This window comes from Manduca sexta, chromosome 23 (genome assembly GCF_014839805.1).
Source record: "Manduca sexta isolate Smith_Timp_Sample1 chromosome 23, JHU_Msex_v1.0, whole genome shotgun sequence".
NCBI lineage: Eukaryota > Metazoa > Arthropoda > Insecta > Lepidoptera > Sphingidae > Manduca > Manduca sexta.
Window position 1 is genome coordinate 14235822 of NC_051137.1, and position 20926 is coordinate 14256747.

The 20926-nt window shown below is 35.4% G+C and overlaps 1 protein-coding gene across 4 annotated transcripts in view; it reads right to left on the minus strand.

Annotated features, from left to right (window-relative positions):
• LOC115450617 (nuclear factor of activated T-cells 5) overlaps positions 1-20926 on the minus strand; it is a 103638-nt gene that overhangs the window by 52898 nt on the left and 29814 nt on the right. For 2 of the 4 annotated variants that reach the window (XM_037441704.1, XM_037441702.1), the window contains exon 1: positions 12341-13067. The exons of the other annotated variants lie outside the window; for them this stretch is intronic. In XM_037441704.1, the coding sequence (XP_037297601.1) occupies positions 12341-12347 (7 nt within the window). In that variant the 5' untranslated portion in view covers positions 12348-13067. Of the gene's footprint in view, positions 1-12340; positions 13068-20926 lie in introns of those variants that run through there. 4 annotated transcript variants of the gene reach the window in all.

The following is a 20926-nucleotide window of genomic DNA, read 5'->3' on the forward strand; positions in this document are numbered from 1 at the left end:
GTATTCTGTATGCCAAATTCCATTGTCTGAAACGCGCCGCGTTATGTGCTTGTTACGCACTGTCAAAATGACGCATGGCATAGAGAATAAGGCCCCAGGCGAACAACTCGCTCTCTCAGTAAAACAAAAGTTGTAATCAATCATACAACACAAATAACATAAATGTAGGTGCACGTTCCACAATCATATCTAATCAGTCAATAAAACAAGATTATTCGTTACTAGCACCCAATTATTTGCCATGATAACGGCGGAATGCAGATAAAATTGTTTCATATCTTTTTAATTACATACTAGGGACTCCTAGAGTGAAAAACAGACCTAAGAGCCGTGATCTTGGACTAATTAGAATGCTGATGTGTTTAAACTGGACAAGCCACGTAGAAAAGTTTGCAAGCTGACAGTTTCTAAGGTATCAGTCTGAAAATATTCGAGGAAGGCTTACATTCATGACTGTTAATGATAATGGTGTTCAATCAACCACATATGAGAGGGAATACAGGAAGTAGGGAGACATACGAACAAACCAATAGCTGCCAAACAACTAGCTGATATTAAAGCGAAGAGAATGGTGTTTCATAACGAGAAACGAAGTCTTCTCTCTGTGAAACGTATCATAAAGAATATGTTAAAATAATGAAAAGCCAACCATAAAACTTAATCCGCACAAATAACACACTTTAAAAATAAATAAAAAAGCATCAAGCAGACATAATCATCAAGAGATAAACACCACGTCGATTCACACGTGAGATGATTTGCAACTTTGAAAGCCCGATAAGCCGACAAATGATATAAATTTGTCCATCTACAAATAACCTAAAACTCAGACTAGTACAAAACAAACCACACAAAGTAGAGTGTATTATCACCGTGCGTTGCGAGTTCAACGAATTACAAATTGCGTCTTAAAGCTATTAATTTATGGTCCCTGTCTACATATAAACAGCTCGCGTAAACCAACGCTGAGGAATCGTGTCGACTGCTGTTTTTTCTTTTGAATACATTTCTATCCCAGTAAACATATTACTAATCGTATGTCTACTATGTGATTATTCTATGACAGTTTTTCAACCTTCTGGTAAAATTGGTTCACAGAATTTCTCGGAAAATCCAACAAAACAATTAGTAATAAAATTTTTATATTTCTAGAATCAGATGTTATTATCAATATCACATTTTATACGCGTCTAACAGCTTGGGGTCTCTTCAGTGCTAAATTAATACATGAAAGCTATACACAAGTTCAACTGCATTGGAATTTTTTCACGCAGAGTTGCGACTTGCAGTTGAATCGTGTTTTGGCTCATCAATCTGTACAAAGACTTATCTAATAATGAAGATATCTTCACTCATCAGTTTTCAATAAGTTTAAATTACACAGCGTTCATTAAATACGTTATGTTATTCCGTACCTAAATATGTTCTCTTTAATAAAACATTATTAAGGTTTCTGGACTGTTTGTAATTCATAAACTTTTGCTAAAAGAAATATCTACAATGCACAACAGAAAGGCATAAAGTTATGTTCCGTTCTCGAGTAAGCGAAATATTTAAGGGGTAAAAGAGGAAACTGCGTTTTTAAGGCTTCATGATTATTGTAAGGATCCAAATTTTTGGGTGGTCTTGCTACTCTGTATAACCAAGAAATCGTGATTCGTGGTGCTCAGTATTGGTAATATGATAAAATTAGCAGTAAAAATAATACATTCTAATTCATTGAAGCCTATTGTAAAACGATTAAAAACTAGTGAGTGATAAGCTTCTCTACAAACAATATTATTCGCGTTGGTATGCCTAGGAATCACACCATCTTCGACCTAATAGAATCATCTGAAACGATAAGTCAGTGTGTGTGGTATTCGATCAGTATAAGCCTTACACCTACTATTGGTACAAACAAGACGATATGCATATCCTTTAATGCGTCTATTCAAAGGTCGATTACATAAAATGATTATTTAAGAATTTAAACGCTCATACAATTTGTTATAAATCTACTAGCAGGTGCCATAATGTCGATACCTAAAACTACAGCGTCGTTCGAAATCTCAATCAAAACAAAAAAAATACCTCAGTCCCTCCAATTTAAGGTCACACGCGCTAGCAGACACCGGCTGCCGTGTTTTGCGAATGTAATTATACTTAAAACAATCTAAAAATAACTCGATCAACAACATAAAGACGACCACATTAGCGCAATGGCGTTGCCGTCCCATAATATGCCATATATCGTTGTAAATACGGATTTTTGGAATTTGTTGAACTCGTCGGTTATCTTGGCGTATTTCAACGTACGAGCCGCGCCAAGATTAGAAACAACGTGGCCAGATATAAATAACCTTATGGCACAAATTTACATATAAAAATACGAAAAAAATGCGGATTCCGTTTATGTTTTTCGGTGTCAATGTGTTCTTTGACACGTCTGGCGGTGTGTGTTTCTGATGGTGAGAGGGCCTGCAGCTGGTCAGACATTGAAAAGAGAAAGGTATACTAGGAGGGGGTTTACATACCTACTACTCTGATTGGTAGGAGCTGGAAACTCAGAGAAAGGTAGACTGTGGGAGGGGTCAGATTTGTAGGTAATTTGTGTTTTCCGATACATTTGGATGCATACTTGCGAACGATTGTCTCTCGATTGGGGCATTAGTTTCTGAATAAATCAAATGAATCGAAATGGCGGCTAATGTTACTAAATCATTATCTTCAGTCTTTGGTAGTCCACTGCTGAACATGGGGTTCCCCTAAAGATTTCCAGATCAACCTGATATTATTAAATATTGGTTGCCAAATGTACACTATTTAAAACTGCATATTCAAGAGAATTTCATGATTAATTTATGACGAAAGTCTGCAAATTGAGCCAATCATTAGTTACAGGAACACCATATTTGGGTTGTTACGTCTTCCATAAAATTTTGATTCGTAATATAAAAAGAGCACTTGACACTGCACTTTGTGCTTTGTGGTGTGAGTTGAGATATACATGAAATTACTCTGTCTAAATTGCTTTACTAAAAGGAATACAATAGTTTTTGAAAGTTAAATCGATGGCATCTAAATATACGGAGTCTGGTATAGGAAATACCTCTGAAACATTCAGGAATAGGAATAAATAAGTATTTAAAAGAGATCAATTGAGAAAACATTGAAGAAACAATATCTTTGAAACGTATTAATGTTTATCCACATCAGAAAACATTGAGTCTGTTAGAAATAAACAAAAAAATATTTTCATCTTAACAAAACAAAGACTAAACAATCAAGATGTTATGAGAAGGACAAACGACAATAACATAACAATATGGCTTTAGTCCATAAGGGATAGGCAGTATCGCTAGTGGTGCTTGATTAACCAGGAGTATGAAAATTATATTAAAGAGACCAAAGGTAACTGAATTTTATTGCTGAAATGACTGGTCTTTCGACATGACAACATACAACCTACATCAGAATTTCTTTATATTTTGAGATAGACACTCTTTTCTTGAACAAGATTCTGTCATTCTTCTGAAAGTGTTTACCTAACTACTATATAGATAATATTAAAATCTGCCATCTCACAGACCTGATTCTCTACTGACACTAGACACGTGACGTGTCGTACATACGTGCGCCCACGTGCTAAGAAACACAAGTGCTTACACAGCTGTAAGGACGACGAAAATTGTGAGAACGTCACGTTAGACGTGCAAATGGGATGCTTTGATCACGCTGCGAATGCAGTGATGTGTTATATAAAGCTGAAGACTTTTTTTTTTGTAGAAGCAGTAGGCTCCGTTTCTGAGAATAATTCCACTAATGAAATAAAAAAATGTGCTGGAGTATAAAGCTAAGGTGCTCACTGGCCGAACTAACTGGGTTTTACCTAATTTCGAAATCCAGTTCGGAAGCGTCATTTCTATCAAATGCCACGTGTAATGCGTCAAGCACCTAGACCCGAGCAAAGTCCAACCGCATGACACATCCGTCCAAACACAACCAAACCAGGGGTTCCATACAGAATACCCCTTGTTTACCTACAAGACAATTATAAAATAGAAGGGTATATCATTGTCTCGAGAATGACGCAAGCCATCCTTGATCACCTTCGAGACTTGAGGAAAACCCATCTGACCAACATCAAGCAACATAACACCTTATTACGTACAAATTAAAAATCAATTTACAATCAAATAGCACCAATCATTCCTTTGGTCAATTAAGACCGTAGTGTTGTCGGTGACTCGATATTTCTATTGAATATTTTTTATCGACCTGAATTATTAATGTGTTCTATGTAAACATAAGTTGTAGACAATTACGTGTAATAGTTCCGGAAATTGTCGTGATTACCCTTGTATTTGTTTGTCCGGCATTGTGTTTTATCGATTTAAGTGCGGCGCAGAACGTTACATATGATTATTATATGGGTTACATAATTGACTATTATAATCTACTCGAACTTGTTAAACAACTATTACACAATATTATACATATGTGACAGAATAAATATGAAGATGACAGCTTCAACTTATACATTGTCGGGGTTAATATCCTATCTATCTAATTCATATACAACATGATTTTTCTTACAGGCTTTGGCTTAGATTCTAACATGGATTCCCTGTCTGAGCTCAATCCTATCATATACGTAGGTAAATAACATCAATAACTTGTATGATTACTTTCATGAATAAATGTCAATTTCCTTAAGTGACAAAATATGAAAACCCTTCTATGATTCATACGCAAATCATTTAGGGACGTATCAATGAACGTATAAACATACCTTATCTCTTTACAAGGTAATACAGCAAAAACTAATTAGAATGAAGAATTGATGTGTCATCATTTTACGTTGCACTTAACTTACACTCAAACTGCCCTTACGAACATCACAACAAAAAAATATATCAATAATTATTTAAAAATAGAACACGTCGTGTGTCAATGTTCTACCTTATCGATGTAACTGTTCGATATATTATCGAGCAGAAACATCACTAGACAAACAGTGCGTCAACGACAGTGCGTTACATAAAATTAACTTTTATCTGGTTCACATCTGGAGCGAGGTGGCGGATAAAATGTTCTAGACTCGATAAAATGTATGCAGACGCGCATACTATACATTACAACCGGTATAATATGTAATATTGGCTTACGAACGCGGTTTCGCCCGTCTCAATATTTCCTTTGGTTTAAATCAAAACGTGTGTGTGTGTTTGGGTAACTTGCTATTTATCAATTTGTGGAATTGATTTAGCAGTTCTAGTTTAGTAATACTATAAAATAAAAATATTTATATCCTGGTTGTATTATATTTTATTCATGGTAGTAAAACAAGGCCATTTCCCTATTATTGTATGTCACTAAACACGTTATGTAGCATGCTTTGTCATTAGACAAGTAACACAAAATTTAAAATATAGACAGTTTTTGAAATATCCGTAAGCATTATATTTTTTTCAGATAATTAGAAAATTTGTACACATCAAAATTATAGTGTGATTTGCAATAGGCTCTACTCTTATATAGCTAAATTAATATTTAAAGAGGTAAAGTTTTTAACTTTTTTTTTGTTTGAAGAAGGTAATCTCTCGAACAACTGAACCGATTTTGAAATTTCTTTCACAAATAGGAAGCTTCACTATTCCTGAGTGGATAGGCTACTTTTTATCCCGGTAATATATTAAGCGGAATTTTTATCACGGGAAAACTCGCACGCGGGGGAGCTGCGGACAAAAGCTTTGCGAATGTCGTGATTTCAAATTTATTCTATTGGACAAGAAAAATTAAGAATGTTGTTGAAATTAAAGATAATTATGAAATCTAATACGACCTTTCCTGCACGACGCATGTAGCCATAAACAATATCTTCTCTATAAAACATATTTCTACAAGCCACTTACGTGTAGTAACACAATCCGATTAGTTTCAGCGGATATTTCTGCTAATGATGTTCCTAATTATAGCTGTTGGAGGGGCTGGAATGTTTCCATCCCTCGGGAGAGGAACTCTACACCCGCGGACACGTAATTAGTTCGAAACAAGCGTAATACTACTTACGTAATTTGTTAAGACATATTTTATTTATTATATTACACTACTAGCTTTTGCCCGCGGCTTTATCCGCGTGAATCTAATCTTTATAATAGATATGGAAGGATGTAGTCTCTTAGGCATTTTTATGCTTAAAAAGAGATTACCACCTTTAGATAATAAGGAAAATTTGTGAAATTTATATACATATATAAAAATAAATCCCTATTTCCCTTGGTCGCGTCATCACGTGTGAACGGCTGGACCGATTTGACTATATTCTTTTGTTGTGTTTGTTATTGTCAGGAGAAGGTTCTTATGAAAGAAAATTAGAAAATGTAAGAAAACTTAACGAAAATATTAATTTTATATAACTGTCAATTGTTTGAAATAACCGTCACCGATTGACAGAATGCGCGCTGCAAATTCATAGTTAAGACGGGACAACGTCTGTCGGGTCAGCTAGTATTATATAATTCTAAGATACCTCTATATCTGTAAATAGCAATGCACTTTATGCATGCAAAAAATACATAATCGAGTTGTTTACTACTTGAGTTAAAAAAACGTTGGACTTTTTACAAAAGCTAAATATTACGCAGCATATTAAAACACGTTCAAAACATGTGCCTTCGCACTAATGTTTTGTTAATTAATTGAATGAGGAACAAAAAATTTATAAGTTTTTTTCTCTAATCAATTTACGAGATTAATCTGTAATAGTTGTTAGTGCCAACATTTTTCTTGCGGCGCGAGTTGAGGTTAACACTGTAATACTTTTTTGATATTTTTTCTATATTGTCTTTTTGTGGTTTATTTTCGGATAGTTATAACTATTTTAGCAGAGGAGCTTAATTTTATATAAATTACCGATATTTTCGAAAAATTATTAAATGAAATGATTTATTTTGGATCCGTAAAATGTTATACATTATTTATATTCCGTCAATATTAACTCTACCACCAGTTCGGAAAGCAGATCTCACCAGAGAAGAACGGGCAAGAAACTCTGGTGTTGCTCTTTTCAATATAAAGGTTACATTATCGTGAATTTTTCTTATTGAAGCAGTCTATCCTTAAGAAGAGTACCTACACTATATTTCTACACGCCATATTTATAGAAGTCGTAAATAGTAATCATATTATAATAATAATAGAATCCTTTATTGTGTAACCAATAAAACATAAACAAAAACAAACCCAAGATATGGTTCCACAATGGGCGGTCTTATCGCTTAAAGTAATTCTTCCAGACAAACTTTGGAGGGACAGAAACAAATGTAAAAAAAAGTTATTGTGTATACATGTAACTCTAAAATTTGCAAAAGTTTCATAGACTTCATTAATGCGACATATTAAAGACAATTACATATACATATACATAGCTACATACGTATTCAGATAATGCGACGTTGGTAGTAAAATCATTAAGGATTATTAATAAATTCCATAATTCCGAGATATACGATGCTACTGTCATAATAAGTCTAAGTATAAACAATTTAAAGCACGAAGGCCGACATAATTCTAACAACCATTGAAATTTAAATCTATAATAAACTAGCCGATCCGACAAACGTTGTTCCGTCTTAACTATGAATTTGCAGCGCGCAATCTGTCAATCGCTGACAGTTATTTCAAACAATTGACAGTTATATAAAATTAATATTTTCGTTAAGTTTTCTTAAATTTTCTATTTTTCTTTCATAAGAACCTTCGCCTGACAATAACAAACACAACAACAACAAAAAAAGTGAAATCGGTCCAGCCGTTCACTCGTGATGGCGCGACCAAGGGAAATAGGGATTCAATTTTACATACATAGATTACATTGCACTTTCAATGTACTGTTATATTTAAAATTACTTCAATCAATAAAGTTCATTTTCGCTTACAATCAAACAGAACAATTTCAGGAAGACATACAAAGATATATGACTATGTTGACAGATTGCAACAATCCAAATGACATGAATGTAAAACAGACGTGACATAGTGTTAGTAGGTGCAATTATGACGCGTGCGGCGCAGTGCAATCCGTTTTATCAAGACAACTCTACGCACATCGGAATAAACATTAGTTAGCTATAAAGTGATATAAGATGTCTTCCGCCGTTGGAGCTCCACTGACAGCGAGATGTTACAAACAAATTATCCAATAAAGTTTTGTGTGATTTTTTTTGGGACGACGAAGTGCATTTAATGTTTAAGTAGATTAGACTTCCATAATTTTTTTTTTCTCGGGTGAATTTTATCTTGGCACGGTAAAGTAATATTTAGCGCATTGCACTGTGATGTTATTTAATATTAAGTTATTTTACAATGTTATGTTAATGTCATGTAAAGCGACATTGACTTTAGATGCGCTAAATTTATTGGATACAATGTATTGTTGCTAATCACTTATTGAGCACATATTTGATTTAAGCTATGAGTTAAATGGTAAATACGCGTATAATTCTTAAAAAGAGTAACCGACAATAGATGGTTCAGGTCCGTTATTAATTATGACACCGTTTCATGCAGGTGAGAAGTAAATAGAATTTCCGAAGTAATTTAGTTGAATGAAGTAATGAAGTAAATAGGGTTTGTAAGGGATACGACCACCCATAAACAGTAGAAACACCATCCAACACCTTGAATTATAAAGTATTGTTTGGTATGCCACTGCGCTCGCCATCCTGATACATGAGATGTTAAGTCTTATTATGTCTTGTAGTTACACTGGCTACAATATCCTTCAAACCGGAATAGAACAGCGACTACACACTGCTGCTTGGCGGCAAAAATACATGTTGCGGTGGTACCTACCACCCCATATCCTGCTGGTAGATTTTGATTTTACCATCGCATTAACTGTATTTTTGTGTTATTTATTATTTAATACCGGTCTAATATAATCAAATTTTAATCACATTCAACTTATGTTTTCGACACTGCGTAGTACAACACACTAACAAAAATCTTGATATTAGTATTTGAAACAAGGTCAAGCACACGGCGTCTTCGTGTACAGGTACATGGGTCACGTTACATCGGGCGTGGCAGCCTCGATGCGTTGATGGCAACCGAGAACCCCCCACCTGCCCTGCCACATTAATTAGCCATTAGCGGGACCTAATAACACATAGCTAATCAGTGTCATAACGACCGTACACAAGACGATTAGGGGTAGTCGAATTTGAATGCGTTTTGCTTATACACATTTTTGATGCGTAGTTCTTTTATCCGTATTATTTAGGTTCCAAGGCGCCAGTCTTATGAAGATTTAAAAGATATCAAGCATTACGTGGATATAATAAACCACGTATTACAATTCAAATAATAAAGCAATTAATTTAAAACTCAAATAAAAGATATTAGCTTTAATAATGGCTAAAATAACTCGATATATTGAATTATACCTGATGATAAAATAATACATTTAAAAACACAAACACACGTAACTCTTTAAATTATAGTTTATCTAAGATAAAAAACATATCTTAATGTTTTTGTTATTGTGAAAATAAAGGTCAATGGACTAATAGTAGGTGTTATTTCTCTAATGACGGAGAGATGAAAAATAAACGTTTAATATATTTACTCGTTCTTAGAACTATAATATTAATTCTCCACGGCTTTAGATATAAAAGCAATGACATAATTTCTACCAAAACATCTGAAATGCCAAAAGTCAAAGATATAGGTAGTAATTAGGAAAAGAAACAGAATGAAGACTACATCTCAGAAAGAATTAGATGATGAACCAACGATCAAGGATAATATCTTGATTATAACACCAACAGGTGATGGAAACATAATGATTCGTGGGTATGGGTTACATCTGGCAATAGTGTTTAGTGGTGTTTTCAGAAACGATCCCAATCTCAATCTTCAATCCGATTCCTGATTGTGAGCATGTCAAAGAAACTTTGTTCATTGTCCATTTCGCAATAGATCGAATAAAGCGGTTAGGATCTTTATTGAAAATAAGTACTTAAAGAAAAACAAGAAACTAGACAACTAAAGATCAAAAAAAAATATCCCAAGTGCTGCACTCCAAGTATTATGATTCACTTGGAGTCTATTACAAGTGTTGTTTAACTTTCTGAACACATCCTAGCATACATCATACTAACTGCATATTAATGGCGTTATAAATTGTAATTTATTATTCCTATCATCGCTTTAACTAAGCGATTCTTGATACTGTGATGAATTCTTATTTGTTTTACTAATCTCGGGATCTTTATGCAGAAGCTTACAAATGAAAAAGCCTGAGAAATATACTGCTTTTTGCATTATATCAATGTAGGGATTATGGATTTGATAAAGATTTTCCCAGTCTTACATTTTTGCTGTTCTATAAGTTATATTAATACACGGTTATCTTACAATCATCTGAAGTATTCTATGTTGGAATTTGAGTTATGTATATTCAATAGAAACAATCTGTGTAAAATTAACATTTTAATGATTACATAAAGAAAGACATCTCAACTTATTACTTGATACTTGACAGGACAAAATAAATGTCGCTTCTCTTGGAATGGGCATGATGTTAATTAAGTTTCTACGAATGTTCTATGAGAACTATTAATGTGATATATTTATATGTAAATAACAGATGCGACATGAGTAAGTAATACCACGTAGTACTACGTAGGCGTTAGGTATTCCCTTTATGTTTAATTAGTAGGCTCAAATCGCTCCGCTTATGCTGGCACCCTACAACATTCGACCAATAAGCGTTAGCGTGATTCACTACACTGCAGCGTCGTTTCACACAAAAATGTACTCAATTATGTGTGTGATTAAACTCATATTGCAACTATGTCATCCCAAGGCCGTCCGGTAGCAGATCTAAATATGTTGACGTATTGAAAATTCAGTAGAAAATTAGTAATACTATTTATCCTTAATGACGTCACTGGTTGATAATACGCGAGTTCATTAATATTCGGTACTGTCCGGTGACTGTGGGACCGGTTTGCAACAATAATGAAAAAAAGGAGCCATTATTGACGTATTTCGAGTAAACATGATGTTTACGAAAGAATATTACTGTTCCTTTTATTTACTAATTGGGTACGATTGTTTATTTTCTTTCAAATAAACAATGTAGGGAAACAATTAGGCGGAGAAAATACTAATTAATATTTTTAGATTTGTTATAGATTATTACTGAATAAAAACATTTCCGAAAAGTAATCACAAGAACTCAGTAAAATTGACACTGAGAAAAATTAAAAACGAATACAATCAAATACGTAAAGAAAGCAGAACCAACAAACACACCCCTTTTTATCTCCATCATTATTTACAACAAATAATTATGTTTCAAATATACACCCGCAAAGAAGTAACAATAACTCACCACGGAGTAATTTATCATCCTCATTTATAACTGACAACACGTGTATACCAGAGACACGAGAGTACTCTAAACGTTCGATATCTCTATCATTACGCGCAGATAACATGGTATAAACATAAACAAAACATATATTTTGTTTCGCGCTAACTACAAAATTACTTAAGACGTGTATTCGTGTAAAGGATGATGCTGCACTTTCAATTTGTCAGTATGTGTGATTTGAGACCCGTTTACTAACCATTAGGGTGTCGATTTGCGTATAGATTATTGTACAAAGATCATGCTTAGAGTGCATGCATCGTTGATTACGTTTTGTTTTTGTGGATCAATAATTTCATTTTAATTTATAATTATCAAAGGTCCTATCACATTAGTAACTTGATGCATCTGCTTACTTATTACAAAACATTGATACGTGAAACATAAGTCCGAACTGTTTACTACATTGAAGACAACAAAACAAGTAATTTCAGACATAGAAACTTAGTCAAGTGCTTGAATACTTCTCCAGAAAAGTCTATGAAAAGATGCAGTTCGTTATCATTATTATTGCATTTAAAAGCCAACAGTCGCACCGTGGCGCATATAAATCAGCTAATTATAATCTAGAACATGCAAACGAGGATTCCAACGGTGCACTGTCCCGCTTTTCAAAGGAAAATAACTATTGGAAAAAAAATTACAATATACGGGCACAGCCGTAATAAATTTGATTTTTGTAATCACCTGAAATTTGCAGCCATTCGATACGTACAAAACTAAAGGAAAACGTTTGTATCAAGCTATAGTGAAGGGTCTTTATAATCTACTTCCCTATTGTAATTTGTGTTAAATCTAATCATTATAAGAACGATTCGTAGACTTATGCATATAATTAGTACTTATATGTTATCAGGTTGCCTTTCAAAAATTTTCACCCTTCGCCTCGTATTAAGAGATCAACAATAAACATACCAATCATCAATATCCTTCAGATCGCGGAACACATCCAGTCATAAAAATATACACGTGTTAACCACTCGAAAACCGAAACCGGAGCGGTCCAGTCCACACTCCACGACGTCTCAACTTAAACTGAACAACATAGCTGGAATGAGGTAAACACCATTATATAAATTTAATTGAAGATAATTACGCGAAAACCGCAAGTGTGACGCGGCAGCGGTGCCGCGCGGCATTATCGGACGCCATGCGACGCTGTACCAAGAACTTAGTGGCGGCCAGTGGGCACGGCTCTGCCGGCCATTCGTCTTAGTTATACCAATATTGTGGCCCAGAAGGACGAGCCGGGGCTCGTGCTGAATACATTTACGCTTTTATGGGAACTATCACTCGTGATTAAGGTTGTAAATGGATGGGTTTAACAGTGCTTCTCTTATACAAACATAGTGTAGTTTGGTTAACAATTGATGAATACTTTCAATTTTTTTTTCTTATAATCTTTTAGATTAAGTCAGATTTGATTCTTTGTTTATCTTTAAAGCTACAACTATCATACCTTGTACATATTTTGCTTATAATCAGTACTTTTTGCGAGGACGCGCCCACTAGTAGCTGCATTGCTCGCGTCATATTATAATGTCTATGTATTTACTTGCACGTTTTTCCTATTGCTATGTATTAGGTAACTGGTGACATTTTGTTTTAAGCCCTGGCGAAGGGTCCATATAATCCAATTCCTGTCGACTTCTCTTATGTAGAATCTAACTATCATTAGAACGATTTGCAGAACGCATTCAAGCATATCAGTACCTATATGTTGTGTCGGGTCCTCTAGGAAATTTTCATCTTTCGCCACTGGTTATTAGTATTATAGAAACAGACGAGCAAGCGACTTCGGAATGCGGAGTGAGCTTCCGTGAAATGAACAAATTTAAATCCAAATGCCAGTAAGTGTGCTGAGGACACTTTCAGAAGTGAAATTTTATAATCAATTTCATATGAGTTTACCAATAGTTCAAAAGACTACCGACTTAAATAGACATTTAGAATGGTGCATATTTGTTTCTTACAAGCGAACGTGCAAGACAATGTCGTAAGCCCAAAGCGGCTTAACATTTTACCATCGCCTCTATGTTGACCACCGGGTATCGGCTACATACCGCAGAACACGTGTTAGTCACGACACTGGCCAATGTTTCAGTGTGGGCGCGTGGGCACATGACTGACGGTTTTATCATCTATGTAAACAGTTCATTCATGTCATAAAAAAGCGCTAACTAGATCCTATGTGTCATGGCATAGTAAATGGCTGCGATCGCTGCGATTTTTAACTAACTTTACTTGCGTAGAAGTGTCGGCTGCATAATATAATGATTTTTTATAATCTATACACATTATTAAATAAAGTCCCCTTCTCTGTATGTTATCGATTTTCTCAAAATCTACTGAACGGATTTTTATGAAATTTGGCATGGACGTAGTTTAAGACCCTGAGAAGGTTATAGGCTACTTTCTATCTCGGGATAATATATATAGTGGGACTTTTATCCCGGAAAACTCTTTCATACGGGCGAAGCGGCGAGCAAAAGTGAGTTTATAATACAAATAATTACCCTCTGAGAAGCAGGCAGAGATGCACATAGCTTTAACAGTAAAATACAGTAAAAATTGCCCGACCGAGGAATCAAACTGAAGGGCGAAGTAGATGCAAATTTCATCCTAACTATTTTAATTATATAGAGTAGTTACGTATTTCACCGCATTGCTATTTTGAACTACGCTGTATTTTAATAAAGTGCGATATATATACCTAAGGACAATAAATTGCTGCGTAAATTCAGTTGATATCAAATATGACACCATAAACTTCATTAATCATCGAAAATTTCAAATAGCCTTGTTATCTTACTTTTTACAAATATTATAAGTGTGAAAGTATGGAACAATTTTTGGATGTTTGTATGTGTGCATATTTGTTAGAAGTAGTCAGAAACAGCTGAACGAATTTGGATTAAATTAGGCGTAAGGGCAGATTATGTCTTGGAATAACACATTAGCGATTCTATGAGAATTACTGGAGTTTTAGTCTATTTTTTTTTTAAATAGGTGGCACTGGTGTTGTACCTTTGGCGTTAGGAGTCGCTAGGGTTTTATAGACTTGTAAAAGGCTTTACACGCTTGCAAAGCCGCAAGATATAAATAGTCTGTCCTTCGAGAAATCTCTCAAATTATTCTCCGAGACCGAGGTTTTATTTATAATTGACATTTAAACGTACCGAAGGGTAAAATACTTGTTTTTTGACGTAATACGCCAAAATTTTACGCGCAATTCCCTGACCCATAGTCACTCGTTAATGCCAGTGAAATAATCCATCATCAAAGAAGACATTGCAAGGTATACCAAATTGTCCTAATTTATTCAGAGATTATTACAACTTGAGATAAGGGCCAACTACCTTAAATTATTTTGTACTGTTTTGTTTCTTCTTATTTCTATTGTCTAAAGGACCACCATAAGCCATAGCTTGCATGTATAGCATGGATTATTTTGTAATTCAGAAATCTGAGTATTGTGCCCCCAGTTTTCAATTTATATCCAAACTAATATAATAGATACGAAGGTAACTTTGTCTGCTAAGCTTTCACGGCTCAACGACTAAACCTATTTTGATTAAAATTGTTACGGCGTAAAACCTCAAGAAGAGACTAGTAGGTACTACCTAATTACTACTTTTTTATTGATATTTGTCTCAAACCAAACCAGGCAAGCAAAAGCTTCGATGTCACTAACACAACCTCAACCCAATTTATTCAAAGATTGCAAAAATCTACGTAAACGGATAAACCCCCAGATAAATATAATTAACAAGGTCCATAAATACATCGGTGGCTATATTTAATAATCACGTATTTCAACATAGTGGTGACCACACGGCCCACAATGCCACGCGTCACGGCCAAGATGCCATTTAAAATAATTAAAGTGACCACAAACTGACATTTTCTGGGAATTCAACCATCGTGATCCGGTCGCTCAATCGATATCATGTTTTGATACCTTAATTAGTTTCCTATTGTATTAATTATTGTTATAATAAAACATTTAATCGACCATCAAGTCTAGAAGCTATAAGGTTCAAGTTTCCAAGACTAATATTAACGTTTTTAGACCAATATTAGCTGATACTGTAAAATATTTTCCAATATGTGAAAAGCTACGATGGCGATACACCATTTTACTACCGAGAAGCGTCGAGAAGGTTGAAGAATTTGTTTGTTACGTTGGGACAGGAGGGAATCGGAAATAATTCTTACGAATTTAAATGCTGTGGAGGGAAACGCCCTTTTAGCTAAAAGGTGCGCAGAACGTAATGTTTGTAAATTGGTCTTGATTTGGACAGCGGGTAGTATTTATCTGTGTGCCTGATTTGATGTAATCTTGTGTCTTGTAATGTCTTGATGATCTTACTGATAGTAGCTGATAAATTTTATATCCGCCCAGATAACGACCACCGTACACAGCGTTTTAAAACCCGCCATAGTGGCCCACGAAAGTGTGTCGCCTTCCGGAATCAGCCTGTGTATCCTGTTCCAACAGGCCGGCATAATTGTGTCGACTGTCGAGGGGTAATCATCTCTCGTCAGTCGACATTCTATTGGACCCCACTCCACTTACCATCAAGTGCAGAGGGGTTACTTTGCCGTGAAAATATAAAAAAAAAAATGTTTCCAGATTTTTTTTATTAGTGCTCGTCTGGAGTTAAGAAGTCTGCATATTTCAGCCATCGGCTATACGTTCATAGTTAACTATTAATCAGTTAATACTAATGATCTTATAAAGTAGATGTCGCCATTACCAAGTTATGTCACTATATTCAACTGACCAGTAATCACAACAAATTAGCGTGACGCGATAATTGTACAACCCATTCGTGTTGTTTACGCAAAGGTAATTTTTATAACACGCTAAGGCTTAGATGTTTCTATTCATACAATTACTTCTTTACTATCAATATTCAGTACTATTAGTTGTCAATTTAATGATCGAGGGTAGTAACTACTAACAGCACCGACCAAGTTACTATATAAAGACAGGAAATAGGGCTGTGAGAGCATTCTGTCGACAGCCGTGCACCCGTCAACATCCTCTTGGGAATAGTGTACTGCAAAAATTTTGTGAGCTACTTGAAAATAATTTATGTTTACGCGAATGTTAGACATTAAGATGAAAATATTTTAACGCTGTTTTTATAATATAATTTTTTCATGGCGTTTCGAAGACTTTGCAACTTTCGTGGTCACGGGTGGACTATCATTTTGAATCCCTACCTAACAAATTACGTAATATGTGTCACATGCTGTTAAATAACTTGTACCAGCCAAGGTCCCAAAAGATCCCTGAATGCATCATCGTCCTTAAAAGAGAATATTTAGTGAGAAGTGGAAATCTTTTTTTGGGCTTCTTAAACAAAGCGAAACAACAGCAGGCTGTCAATTTAATCAGTTATTTGCGGTCGCACTCTTGCACCGGTTTAGCAAGCTTATTTGTATTGCCACAAATATATCGATAGCACTTTCAAAACAGATATAGCAATATGTAGAGCAAGATACTGAGTCATACTTGGCCAATGTGCAAAAACGACTCATCATAATAACATCACAAATAATTCGACGTAAAATCCACAACTAAATAACAAGACTACAATCAAAAAACTAATTGCAACTAACACGCGAACAAATGGACCAGTTGGACTGGACATTTCAAACGTAATTGATACGTGAAAAACGCATTCTACGAAAGACAATTGAACGTAATCACATTCTAGCAATTAGGGGGCAATTAAAAAAAAACAGATAAGAAATTCTAAATTAAGATGACAAGTACGAAATTGCTGCAATTAAAAGCCAGCACTGTCAAGAAAGAGGGGACAAGAACAACTATTATAAACTTAAAAACAGGTAAGCAATGATTTCAACTGAAAACTTTGAATGAACTCCAGACGAGACAATCATGGTTCAAGAGTAAAGACTATAAATGATACAGGAATATAATCCAATTACATGACTTGAAGCTTATTTCAACAAATTTAACGGCCTAGCATGCAACAGACGGCTATTAAAAAGGGTTGTGTGATCTCCTCCTCAGGATGGCAATTTTTGTGTCATCAGGAATTATAGTTTAACAAGTTCCAAGATTAGATGCATTCGTTCTATTAAACAACATACAGATAATGTATTGAGATAGACGGGAAGGGTACAGATGGGACGGGAGAATCGTAGTGATGTTTTTTTGGGCTGTTTCGTTGCGTATACTTAATTTGAGAAATACTCATAATTATTTCAATGTTTTCTAGACTTTCGGATATGTTTACTGTTTGTGTATCTCATTAAATAAATAAATAAGATTAGATATTACGGCAACTTTTCAGCCACTTAAGATATTTGAATGGCAATTAAAACCATTTACATGATAATTCAAAAGTACACAAACAAGACTGGTTAGAGAGGCACCAACCAGACGTATCAATCGAAATTGACACGTGTGAACGCGCACCAAACGAGGCAATTAACAATGATGCGAACCGTAGACTCGGACACGTCAGTGAAACGTGCAGGTCTAGAATAAGGAAATCGAGAGCCCGCTGCAAGGTCGGCAACCCCTGCGAGCGGTCGCGGCGTGTGCGGATTGTTTACTCCAACGATCGCAAGTACTCGTTGATACAATGCGGTTGCTGGTTGACTTCACTCTGTCGTATAATGTGACGGATCTAGAAATTTAAATAATTCAACCCCTTCTTTGTTCATAAAATCATTTATATATAGCACAATACTGGTACGTATTAAAACGATTTGTTTACGAGCGGTTTTTATACGAACTGACGAAGGTAATGCGCAGTAAATGTGGTACAGGCGACAACAGTATACTTTTACAAACAAATGACGACGACGAAGACGTGCGTCTGAAAAGCTTTTCGCCATCTTCTTGAAAGCTTATTAAGCAGCGGAGGGTACTTTTTATAGCAAAGTTTGACCCTAAACATCTATGACTTGTGGATGACAGTCTTTGAAACTAGTGCTTATGGGTAGACTGTTTAAATAGACTTGAAGCTTACGCCTAAGAGTTCGGCTGCCTTGTTAGCTATTGCTGGACTTATCATTCAATTGTAACGTAATACAAATAAAACAAAACCTGATAACTTTGTTGGTGTGTCTCAGTCATATGTTGTCTCTCTACCAAAAACCCACATATGGCATTGCACAATCTTTTACCCTCGAAGGAGTAGGCAGAGGTGCTATCACTTGTCGCCATGTGTGTTCCGTACCATGATGTGATAGGGGACAAGCCTATCAACATCGGACACAGCTTTCACAACCTGTGCTGGTACTGAGTAGGAGGAACCAAATAACACTTTTCCCGATCTGGGATTCAAACCCGTGACCTCAAAGCGGTAGTCATATCCTGCTCACATACAACAACCGAGGCAGTTGTTTTCTAGAGCATTTAGGTATTGAATTATGATAACTGATCAGATTAATTATTCATCAACAAAAATTTAATCAAAGGAAAGGAAAGTAAAGCTTTAACAGAATTAACACAGGAACTATACTTTGAAGGACGCATCCAAAAGACCTCGGTTCGAATCCGCAATAAAATTAAACGTCAATCTGTTTAATTGCTTGTTGTTAACCTCTAGGTTTAGAATTAACAGTGACCGGTATGGTATTACTGAACGCATTTTATTTTACCTTGGAGTTAACATCACTTTTTCTATTAAAATCAATAGTTTTAATAACTAGGAAGGTATAACTTCCTTTAGTACTTCTGGATTGAGATTTTTGATACTGGCTTTTGATAGCAGTCACATACTCCTGATTCCTGAACTAAGATATATTCTCTTATAGTGAGTATCAAGAATTCTTTCTATCAACAAACAGATATGCGATCACATGATTTATAAAGAATCCGACTACTACATAGCTGACTTACTAACCAATGCGCCACAAAGACTGACACGAATACAAGGAGTCATGGGCGTTATTTTTTCCATTGCTATTATCCTAAGACAGTACTCCGGGATGCATTACTAAGACCACGTCAATATAAATCTGTCGCGTGCAGTACGCTTAGCACTGTCCATATCTTTATTTGTGACTTGATTAATAGCTGAGTGCGTTGAGATATGATTCCATTGGACGACATTTTCTTTGAACTGTGCATTACGAAGCAATTTCGTTGCGTTGATATAAAACGATTAAGAGAATCCAGCAAACTGCGCTCAACGTGTACATACTTGGTTTCTCTAAATATGTAACCACATATATTTAATACCTATTAGCCGAATTTCAGTCATTACGGCCAATCTCAACGGAGATCAGCCAGCTACGCAGGAGATATGGTGCACAAGTGTGTGCGCAATACTCAAGTGCAATCTCAGTACCTTAACTCTCATAGTCCGGTGAGACGAGAATCCGACATGACCTGACGAGAGATCAGACGTAGGAACAACGGCTTTACGTGGCACAGGTTTATAACACCGCCAACTTCCTGACTCCGAGCTGTGACTGAGTAATTTTTAAAATGCAAAAACCTAGTCACAATTTTTTTCAGCCCGATCCGGTATTCGAATCCAGGACCTAAGCACCATAGTCGTACTCGTACCGCGTACGCATTACAACTACCACCTGCCACAGAGGCAGTCAACCACAGATATTATACGGTGTAATGATAAGATTTTTACGATTAATTCACCAGGCAGTATAAAACACAATGTAGACGTCACACGTCTCTACATTCTTTCTCTTTCTGCTCGGTGATCGTTGGATGCTACACACTTGATATTGAAACCCATCACATCTCATCATTCAAGTGTATCTCAAAGGTTGCGCGCGACATCTCTTCATAAATAGTAAACAGAAAAGATTGCGAAGCCTTGTAGGTTTTGTAAAGAGGAAAGAGTTTGGTCAACTGGAAACTAATGCCTCAAAAAAGGTCGAGGAGAAGTAATAGCAGTTCTGTTTAAATGTCAATCAGATTGCCACTCTACCTCTCACGACTGTGATAATTTAAATATGTATTTACATCTCCAGTATCTGGGACAATCTACTTTACATGTGACAGATCACTATCTATATTTATATGAATCCATTGGCAACAGATATTTATTAATTATATCGGCGGCGCGTGCAACGAACTTTGTGCACTGCTATATTAGCTCTGCATAACGAATTATTGTATTGAGTTTGCGAGTATACGCGCGGATTTATTATTTTAGGCACACATTTTATTATTTAACTAAATTGTGAGATTGGCAGATCACTACGGCTATTAGACTGAAAGCAACAGACTGACAACTGCAGACATTACCTTAGCTAAAGTAGAGATTTTTTTAGGTTTGGATCTCTAATGCCATAACATGGTAAAATATTAAAACTGTCACCTCTCTACGCCCTATCTCTTCGTAATGCAGTGATTGCAACTAACAAGTATTAGATCAGGTTTTTGTATTGTTCACGACGAGCTTATAATTCACATCAACAAATAATCGGTAAAAATATAGGAAAATATTATTATTCTTTCTAAAATTAAGTCTATTTCGT